Consider the following 10,906-nt stretch of genomic DNA (forward strand, 5'->3'; position numbering starts at 1 on the left):
TTTGAAAATTCCTCTGGTCTAATCTTAATGGTATGATAGGAAGAAGTAGAAACAAAAATATATTCTCATTACTTTATCTAAAGTGGGAAAAATGAACTTTCTTTGGATGGTCAGTTTCCCCCATTGATGGATATTTTCTTTAATTTTTACCTAGTGAAATAAATAGGAGGATGTTGAATTGTTTCTCTCAATTGATTCACGTAAAACAGCTTTTTCTAACTAAGGTCATACATTTGGAAGGTATCTTCAGCTTTCTGTGAGATTATTTTTAAACATTCCTATAGGGTCAGAGAAAATTTGCACATATTGATGTCTTTGGGAACACTTCCTCTCCAGCTGGCTTTGTGGTTTTATTGAGTTTTAACCCCTGTTGGAGAACACAGAATTGGAATGACAGAACTTCACTTGAGAATAGAGGAGACTCCCTAGATGGATGAGAAATTGGTGTGAAATCCCACAGAGGAGAAAAAGAATGCAAGTAACATCACATTGCATCACAGAGGAGTGTCCAGTCAATGAGCACTTCCTGAGGTCAGTGCTGTGTTAGTGCAGGAATTCCACATGTGAGAGGCTTCCCAGGCCCGGGTTGCTGATACCCTTGTATTTAACATGATCTGTATATGTCCAAAAGACAGACAGACAGACATAAATGATTCTCAAGGACATGGTCTACTCATTCACTCACCAAATATCCTCTGAGCACCTAAAGTGAGCCAGGCTCTATGCTAGTAGCTGTGGATTCAGTTTGAACAAGCTGGACAAGATCCCTGCCCTCAAGGAGTTTATATTCTAGTGGGGGAGACAGAATAAGCACATAAGTAAGTAATGGAGAGGGTTTGGGAAGTAGTTAAGAGCTGTGAAGATGTAAAGCAGGGTGATGTTACTGGGAGGGGAAGCAAGAGTGAATTTGACAGTCAGAGGATGCCTCCGCCAGGAGGTGACTTCCAAGCTATGACCTGAATGAAAGAGAAGGAACCAAGGTACCCCTGAAGGAAGGGTGTTGCAGGCAGAGAAACCAGAGAAAAACCAGGGATGGGCATGAGCTTGGTGTGTGCGAGGGACTCTGAAGTCCATGAGGCTTGATCTGAGTGGTAGGAATCAGGTCTGAGGGGTTGGCATGGATGGAATATGTAGGACTTTGTAGGCCATGGGCAGGTGTATTGCTTAGATGTTAAGAGAGGGTTTTTCAATCCCATCACTGTTGAAATTTGGGCCAGATAATCTTTTCGGGGTGACTGTCCTCTGCTTTGTGGGATACTTAGCAGCAACCCTGACCTCTATAGACTAGATGGTAGATTAGATAGTCATGACAATCAAAAGTGTCTCCTCTACATGAACTATAATCCATGCTGTGTAGCAGTGCTCCAAAATGTACTCATGAAATGCAATGGATGTACCACATTAATGAAAAAAAAAAAAAACATCTCCAGATACTGCCAAATATCCCCTGGGGACATGACCACCTGGTTGAGAAGTACAGCTCTAAGGAAAATGGGAAGCCCTGAAGTATGTTAAGCAGGGAAATAACGAGGAAGCTCTGCTGAAGAAAGTTCTCTGAGGGCTCTTTCCAAGGTCCTCCAGGGTCTGAGCCCATACCACACTCCACCTCGCTCCCTCTGCTTAGGTCACACTGCTCCCTTTCTTTAAGCTCATTCTCTGCTATCCAGAACTTTGCATGATGGATTCCGTCTTATCATGGATGCTTCAGCTCAGTTGTCATCTTCTCATAGTCTTCCCCAACTACCCTAACTAGGGGAACTGTTCACACCCAGGCAATCTCTTCCACCATTCTGCACTATCTACTTTCTTCTCATTTTCTGGAATTGCCTTATTTGTCCACCCCATTAGCATGTATACATTATGAGAGCAAGGGTCTTGTCTGACATGCTCATCCCTGGGAAGCAAGTCCCTCAAACAGTGTCTGGCCCAGAGTAATGGCTCAATACATGTAGTTACCTAAGGAAAGAAGACCTGGTCCTGCCTCTAGCCGTTTTTGTGACTGTGACAGGTGCTGTTGATGCCCTGCCTGTTTGCCCTCATCACTCACCAGTCTAAGGGGCCAATTGGCTCCCTCCTGCCAGGGCAGGGTGTTCTTTCCTAGCCCAGGGCAGGCTGGAGTTGTGAGGCAGTCCTCACTCCCAAGAGAGGCCTCAGCAATTGCTGAAGGGAGTTAGTGCATATATACCCCAATGTATCCACCCTCATGTGGGACAACTTAGGTGTGCCCCATGCAGTCTTCAGAGGTCCCCAGTGGGACTGAGCCTCAGTGATTCATGGCCGTAACCTGCTCATAAAGGCACCCCATGTTTGCTGTCTCCTATTCCTTCATCCCTTGCTGGTACATGCATGGTTCATCATCTTAAAAAAACTACTTGCACTCAGATCCCCGGCTGGCGTCTGGGGATCCCAGCCTAAGGTGGCTGGAACCTTAGCAAGCATGTCCCTTGGTCTGAGCCTTGGTTTTCTCATGTCTGAAGAGAGCAGATGGGCTTGATGGTTCTCTGGTCTCCTCCAGATCTAATGGTCTATGGTGCTTGAATTCTCAGCTGTTCCTTGGCCGAGGTGCATAGAGTAGGGAAGGTGCAGAGGTGCAGTAGCATGCTGGGTAGTAGTTGAATGGCTCCCAGGAGAATTCCCACTTCCCTACCCCTCAAATGTAGAGGTGAGAGAAGGAATGGTTTTGTTGGGGAGAAGGCAGGTGGGGATTCTTACCATCTGGAGTGCCAGTGAAAAATGTAATTATCGTTTGTTTCTAAATACAAAGGAAGTGTTTAAAAGGCAAAACACTCCAACAAGGGTACCTTTACTTTTGGGCACTTGGCTAGAAGTGCAGGTAGCTCATTTTGCATGGATTGGGTGAGACAGGGCAGGGACAATTCACAAGGGCTGCCCCTGAAAGAGGAGACAGGGAAACCCAAATGAGGAAAGCCTCTAACTGTGGCTGTTTATTCCTTTAAAACAGCTGAGTGGACTGCTCCAAGTGTGTGTGCGAACAGGGACTGAGACCCAGGCCAAATTCACCTCCGTGGAGCTGCTAAGGGAGTACATTTTGGTAAGAAATTAGAGTGTGAAGAAGGAGGGGCAAGTTAACTCTTACAGAATTTATGCAAATATTTACTTTTTTTAGATGTGAAAGATTTCTTTTTAGAAAAAGAAATCTGGTCATGTGATTCCTCTTCTTAAAAGGAATGCAGTATAAAGTTTTTGATCCTCAACATGAATTTTTGAGTTTAAAAAAAATTCTCCAAGGGAGGTTTCTGTACATAGAAAAGACAATTCAGTGGCTTACTTTGGTTTCTAAAAATTAATGTTTGATTTATTAAAGTTGTAATTTATAAAAAAGTCTAACTTTTAAAAAGAATCAGGTTCAGCTTACAAATCCTGCTATTCTTTGATATGAACTCTGGCCAATTTTAGCAATTATTTTTAAGAGTCTTTGAATAATGTTTTGTTTCATTTACAACTTGAACAGTTTTAAACATTTTAAATTTTAATGCACTCAATTTTTTTTAAGTACCCCGATTATCTGATTTAGCAAAAAAGCCTTCTTGAAGTTGTGTAAATATAATAAATTAAACTTGTAAATATGGTGAGCTGTAACTTCTCATAACTGTTCCCACACTGTGTATAACAGTAAGATTTTAACTTAAAATTATGTTTAAATCAATGATTCAATTGTACATTTTAAATTTAAAGGATAATCCTAAATTCTATTAATATTATGAGTACTTAAAATACTCATAATATTTACTCAATATAAACTCATAAAATATACAGATCCCTTGAGTTAAAATATTACTGTTACAGTTTTACTTATCTTCAATATTTTATTTGTAATTCTAAGTCTTCTAGGGGTTAAAAATGCTGACTCTCTAGGGATGCAATTATTTTCTCAGCTAATTGAGGTTGCTTATCGACCAAAGATTTGGACCGTTTCCTTTTGCTAACAAGGACGTCATGACTTTGGAAGGGTTTGGTCTTGTAACCCAGCCAAGCTGCTACACTCCTTGATTAGATTTTGCATTTCTTGGATGCTTAGGAAATAGGAATGCCTTTTCTATGTAACTCTGAAGACCCCTGAACTTGACATCCTGCATTCTTGTCATCTTCCTGCTTCTGGCACCTTGAGGAGATGACTCTTACAGATATTGCATCTCTCAGGCTCCATCTGGGTTTGTCACACAGCTTCAGGTTCACTCTGCTGGCACTTGCCCAGGGCCCGAGTCATGGTGTGACCTTTCCCAGCTTTTTCCTCTAACTTATCTGCCCCTTTATTCTCTAAGCTCCAGCCATGCTACTTTTCTTTCTAGTTCTTAAATTGCCTATGCTTGTTCTGGCTTCAGGCCTTTGCACTAGCTGTCCCCTCTGCCTGGAAGACTTTAGCCTCAAATCTTGTCACTGGCCTCTTCCAGCATTTCAGGTCTCAGCTTAAATATCACCTCCTTGTAGTAGCCTTCCTTGACCCTCAAGTTACCTTTGCTTCTGCCCCCTCCAAGTCATGCTCTATTATAACGCCCTGTCTTATAGCCTTCATTTTCAAAATTTTTCTTATTATCTGACTTCTCTACTGGAAGGTGAGTTCCTTGAGTGAGGGGTCCTTATTGGCTTAGTTCACTGCCATTTACACCAGTACCTAGAATGGCATGAATGAATGCATTAAATAAATGGAGAAGTCCATGGCTATTCACCCGTTGTTGATTATTCTGCTCTCAGACCTGTGTTCCAGAATGCACTCACCCCCTCAAAGAGGGTACCTGCCCCAAGGACTGGCCCAGCCGTGGGGAGATAACATTCAAAGACTATCGGATGAGATACAGAGACAACACTCCCCTTGTTCTTGATGGCCTGAACTTGAGCATCCAAAGTGGGCAGACCGTTGGGATCGTCGGCAGAACCGGTTCTGGTGAGGATACCCTCTGATTTTGTTTCTTTCTGGTTGTTTTCTTTGAATTTCTACTGGATGCATGAGTTAAGCCACACCAGAGACTGGTGTACATGTGTGGTGGTTTGGATGTTTTCTTCCCCTCAAATCTCTTGGCTGTAAATTAGGATTTGAGGTTGAATGGGTGTGTGGAGTTGGAAGCAAACACACATTGGTTTTTAAATTAATTAAATGGGAATCATTCCTGCTCAGTGAGGCCCAGAGAGTGCCCTGCACTAACGGGCTGTGCAGTGGTGGGCAGGTGAACTGTGGGGAATTTCTGTCTCCACAGCCATTCGCACAGTCATTCTCACTGCATTAAAAATTCCCTTAATTAAACTCTTGGATACGATGGAAATACAAACCAATGTTTGATTTGTTGTTTTTGCTTTTGTTGTTCCCAGGAAAGTCATCATTAGGAATGGCCTTGTTTCGCCTGGTGGAGCCTGCCAGCGGGACGATTTTCATAGATGAGGTGGATATTTGCACCATTGACTTGGAAGATCTCAGAACCAAGCTGACTGTCATCCCCCAGGACCCTGTCCTGTTTGTAGGTACAGTAAGGTAGCTGTTTTTGATCATTGCACATTTCTATTTTTGAATAGTGACATCAGATGGACCAGGTGCTTTGTGAAGTCCCCCAGCATGGCTGGCCTGGAGTGCTCTATCTGAGAGAAACAACAGCCCCAGATGCTCATGAGCCCTGCTGGAAATCTTTCCGAGGGAAGCCTGGGGAGGAACCAGGGTCTTGGGTCCTGAACATTACCAGTATTTTATAAATTACATTATTAATAGATGATAAGCAATATGCTTATATGTAGGATGCCAGATGTTCCAGCTTGCCCAGGACAGCCCTGGCCTGGGTCTGGGTCCAACCATCACATCAGGTTTAGTAATGGCCACTCTCAATAGTTTGCACAATGAAATCAATGGTCACTCTCTTTATGGAGCCTTCCTTTGGGAAGCACATAAATTCATTCCCTCTGAGGAGTGAGCAGAAGCTGTGAAAAACTACCAGAATAGTAGAGATGCAACTTCTGTGGGGCTCATGGGGAACACCACAGAGTTAAATTAAACTTGAAAATCCCATAAGAAGATAGCATCCTGGAGGTCAGCTGAGAGAGTCTAAACGAGTCCAGTGCAGAGGCCATTCCTTTAATGAGAGGGACATTTCTCCCATTAAGCAACAGGCAATGTAGGGGGATTGTATTTAAAGGTCTTTATTTGAAAGACACATTCCACATATTGAAACACTAGCACCATATCCAGCCTGTGAGAGGCTCACCTTCTGCCAGGTCTGGGAGCTACAGAAGAATCTCTTGCACTCAAAGGCTCACTCTGGAGGCAAAGTGAATGGAATGGCCAGTTGAATTGCTTTCTCTCCCTCTCTCTCTCTGCCAAGAGCAAAAGGAGATGGATTTGTAGAAGGTACGGTCAAGTCTGCTGCACATGGCTGTGTGAGGCCCAGATGTGTTTTCCTGAGTGCCTCACTTGGTGTTACTTCCCTGTCTGCCTATTGGTCTCTGCTTGGTGACAGCATTGTGGGTCTTTGGTATCCTGGTCTGAGGTTGGTATTTAGTGGGCCATTGTCCTGGACTGGGCACTGCTCTTGGAGCTGTGGGGTCTTAATATGCCACCTCCTTGCTTTACCATGTGCTACAGAAAATGTTCTTGTCTATCCTCCCATCCTCAGAAGTCCAGCTCCCTCTTCTTTCCCTCACTGCAGGTACAACTTGGATCCCTTTGAGAGGCAAACTGACGAGATGCTCTGGCACGTTCTGGAGAGAACATTCATGAGAGACACAGTATGTTTCAGGGGCTGTCTGGGTGAATCAGTTTCCCAGCTCCCATGCCAAATACCTGGTTCAGGGTTTCATTGGAAGAGTACTTGGCCCAGCACTCGACCAGATTTGCTTGTGGGGACCACATAAGCCAGTAGACTCTGACTCTCACTTTCCTCTTTATTCTCATGAGCAACAATAAATGGCATTTATTAGGCCTCTGTGAGGATCCAGCTAAGAGTTCTACACACATTATCTTACTCGAACCTTATTAACAATCCCTTAAGACTGGTATTATTTTTCTCATTTTGGAACTGCAGAAATTAAAGGTCAGAGCAAGGAAGTGGCATGTCCAGGCTAGTGAGGGGTAGAATAGAGACTCCAACCCATGGCTTCTCTCTAGAGCAGGAGGAGGATCCTGCTGCTCTGCCATTGGCTTGGTTTGCCACAGAAATGCCCCAGGAATGGCAAAAATGTCTGGTCTGAGCAGACTTCATTTCAAGTCATTTGTGAAGTGGGACTCTGTCCTGTAAGACCTGCAGCTCCATTGTGGTCTGCAGATGAAAGTGGACACCTCTGCTGTCCAGAGGGAGCATTTTCTTAGGTTTTGGTACCACAGCAAGTGGCTCCCAAAGCCACTTTGACTTGTCAGCCTGGAACAAGTTAGACCTATCTTACTCTTCCTTGATCACCAGAAATCTCTCCCATCCCATGTCTGTTTTGTCCTTGGACAGACATTTGTACTTGTGTGTGTGTTCTCTGGAACCTTACCTGCATCCATTGTACTCTTTAGCAATGTGACTACAGGATTCTGTGACTCCTGCTGTCGTTTTCAATGAGTAACGACTGCCTACTCCCTAGTCCTTCCCTGGTGACTGTTTGCAATATGGAAATAATTATTTTGCATTTTCTTTTCCACATCAAAATAATGCAAACTGATGAATGCAAGAGAAGGGGGCAATCAATACAGAAGACGCAGGACAATTTTATAGATCGTCAGAATAAATGTGGTGTTTTCTGTGTTTTATAGATAATGAAACTCCCGGAAAAATTACAGGCAGAAGTCACAGAAAATGGAGAAAACTTCTCAGTAGGGGAACGTCAGCTGCTTTGTATGGCCCGAGCACTTCTCCGTAATTCAAAAGTAAGGAAACAGCCCACAAAATGGATTGGTCAAATTTTGGGTATTTCCTGCAGTGCCGCTCAATCGAGGAGGTAGAGCCATGCGTTTGTCTTTCAGCAAAGAGAGAGCAATTTGGCCATTTAAAAACCAATCACTTGTTCTTAAGACAAAGTTGTGAGGGGTGAAAATTGAAAAATAACAGCCATTTCCAGCAATAGGACTGTCCTCCCCTGGGCCTCCTCCTGGGAGGCCTTGCTGAGGTATTCTCTCTGTTCTCTTAAATGGTTTGTTTGAAAAATCTCTTGACTTTGTTTTCTTTGTCCCTGAACAATTCTGAACCTGATAAACAGTACCCAGGACACCAAGAAAGTAAGAACACCAAGACATAAGAGTTGTAGAATTTATACTTATTATTCGTAGTGACTTTGTGCCTTAGACATCCATGTGTGCTGATTCCCATGAAGGGACTGCTGTTGCTTTAGAAATCTGATTCCCTGAACCCTCATGGCAGGTGTGTATTCAGTGGTTGCGCTAAGGGCAGAGGAAAAGGAACCAGCATGTATTTAGAACCTACAGTGGCATGAAGCATGAAGCACTGCTGAGTGGTTTAACAGTATTTTTGCACTTCATGCTCATAACAGGTGTATTTACAGTTGGGTAAATGGATCCTCAGGGAAGTTTAGCCAACATCAAGCTGAGTTAGGGGCTGAGCTCAGGTCCTCAGACTTGCAAACCAGCACTGTGGTAGGTAAAATAACAGGAACCCAAAGATATGCACTATGGATATGTTATGTTATGTGACAAAAGGGACTTTGCAGAGGTGATTGAGTTAAGGATCTTGAGATGGGAGATTATCTTGGATTATCTGGGTGGGCCTCTGTCATCACAGGGATCCTTATAAAAGGGAGAGGAAAGGAGATGTGACGAGGATAGAAGCAGAGGTCAGAGTGATGCAAGGAAGGGACCATGAGCTGAAGAATGTGAGTAGCCTCTAGAAACTGGAAAAGGCAAAGAAACGGATTCTTGCCTAGAGCTTCCAGAACCTCCAGAAGGAATGCAGCTCTGCCAATACCTTGATTCCTGACCTCCAGAGCTGTAAGATAATAAATTTGTGTGGTTTCAAGCCACTAAGTTTGTGGTAATTTGTTATAGCAGCAATAGGAAACTAATACAAATCCTGTTTTTATATCTCTTGTGTTAATGCAATGGATGAAACTTGTGGGGGTATTTTCTTCCTGTCACTTTGTAGGGTTAGAATAAACCCTTTAAAAAGAGGAGTACATAATACACAATCTTCTTTCCCCAGCAAGTTCTTTGAGTGACACGGTGGTATGATGTAACTTTTATTTTCTTGTTCTTTCTCTAACTTCTTGAGATCCCTGCTTAGCACAATACTTTTCAGGCACTCTTCTTTAAAAATAAATGCAGCTAAGGATATATATTTCCCTCTAAATGCTGCTTTGACTTAGTATGACTTTTTACAATGTTCTTTCCTCAACAGATCATTCTCCTTGATGAAGCCACAGCCTCCATGGACTCAAAGACAGACACCCTAGTCCAGAGCACTATCAAAGATGCCTTCAAGGGCTGCACGGTGTTAACCATTGCCCACCGCTTAAACACGGTTCTCAATTGTGACATCGTCCTGGTCATGGAAAACGGGAAGGTGAAGAAGCTCTTGCAGGCTTCACCTCCCCAAAATGTTCACCTTATAGTTTGGGCTTATAGTTGGTGGATATTTTTCTGACAACTTCAATTCTTTTTCTTTGACTTTCAGGTGGTTGAGTTTGACAAGCCTGAGGTCCTGGCTGAGAAGCCAGATTCTGCATTTGCGATGCTGCTGGCAGCAGAAAACAAACTGCGATTGTAAAGCCCTTGATTGGGGCCACATTGCTTGATTTGAGAGGAGACAGAGTGAGATGAGCAGGATGAATCTGAGGGGGTTGGGGGGTCTCTCGTCTCAGCAGGCAGCTAAGGTCCATTGTCGTTCCCACCCCATGGGGTCCAGGCTGAGCTGGGGCAGAGATCGTTTTCCCTGCTTTGCCCAGCTCAGGCCACCTCACTTCTTGGAGGGCTTGGGGTTGGTTCTGGGTGGTAAACAGAGGCACCTGAAGCTAGTGGATTAAGAAACTGTGTCTCACCTCCTAAAACCCAAGGGTCCTTCAGTGTCCCCACCAATACCATCTCAGTGCCTGGGAATGGAAACTTTGCAAATTTTAGTTGAAAACAGAATGGGAAAATGCCTAAATATTGAATTTGTAAAGAGGTCTTTGACTTCTTATCAGAGGGGAAAAGCACAGGGTTTCCTTCCTATTTAACTCCTATTCACTTTTATCTTGACTGTGTGATAGCAGTAACTACAGAGATCTGTAACCTGAAAGATTGATTACAGTGTTTGGCAAAAAAAACACAATAATATAAAAAAATCATATAGTATGTTCCATTTGATCTATTAAAATAACCAGGAAAACAAAATGCTGGAGTTTCTCTATAAATGTCATTTTTATATCTTCTTTATTTGTCATTAAAAGGCAGTAGGAGATTAAACTACCCTGAAATGTTGCCTGCAATTATTTTACTGAAGGTATTCCAATTTCTGTACTATTTCCTTTCACAGGCCCTCATGGCTTTCTCTCTTGACTCAGTAACAACCCCATAGCATTTACCAAATAAAGGGCTTTCTTTTCAGCCTCAAGGTTCATGATGACAGATGAAGTAAAGATGTATTCCAAGTAGCCCAGGATGAAGGCGGCTAATTACTAGTAACTTTTTTCCCTGTGACACTTAAAAAACCCACTTTATTTCTTTTTTGTTTTTATTTATTTATTTATTTATTTATTTTTCTTTTATCTTTTAAAGATACTTAGAATACACAAATATCACAAAAAAATATAGGGGGTTCCCATGTGCCCCACTCCCCACACCTCCCACATTTTCCTTCATTAGTGAGGTACATTCATTGCAATTGATGAACACATTTTGGAACATTGCCAGTAAGCATGGATTAAAGATTACATCATAGTTTACACTCTCTCCCACCCAATTCTGTAGGTTATGGCAAGATATATGTTGGCCTGCATC

General features: G+C 43.0%; 1 protein-coding gene across 2 annotated transcripts in view; it reads left to right on the forward strand.

Annotated features, from left to right (window-relative positions):
* ABCC12 (ATP binding cassette subfamily C member 12) overlaps window positions 1–10,375 on the forward strand; it is a 98,699-nt gene extending 88,324 nt beyond the window's left edge. Inside the window, exons 24-30 of one of the 2 annotated variants that reach the window (XM_058280053.2) lie at window positions 2,963–3,052; window positions 4,714–4,903; window positions 5,326–5,485; window positions 6,648–6,726; window positions 7,733–7,846; window positions 9,327–9,491; window positions 9,603–10,375. In XM_058280053.2, coding sequence (XP_058136036.1) covers window positions 2,963–3,052; window positions 4,714–4,903; window positions 5,326–5,485; window positions 6,648–6,726; window positions 7,733–7,846; window positions 9,327–9,491; window positions 9,603–9,695 — 891 coding nt within the window. In that variant the 3' untranslated portion in view covers window positions 9,696–10,375. Of the gene's footprint in view, window positions 1–2,962; window positions 3,053–4,713; window positions 4,904–5,325; window positions 5,486–6,647; window positions 6,727–7,732; window positions 7,847–9,326; window positions 9,492–9,602 lie in introns of those variants that run through there. The other variant, XR_011646311.1, reaches the window with a different exon arrangement.
* Window positions 10,376–10,906: the final 531 nt, after the last annotated feature.

The sequence above is a fragment of the Dasypus novemcinctus genome, chromosome 18, assembly GCF_030445035.2.
Source record: "Dasypus novemcinctus isolate mDasNov1 chromosome 18, mDasNov1.1.hap2, whole genome shotgun sequence".
NCBI classification, from domain to species: Eukaryota; Metazoa; Chordata; class Mammalia; order Cingulata; family Dasypodidae; genus Dasypus; species Dasypus novemcinctus.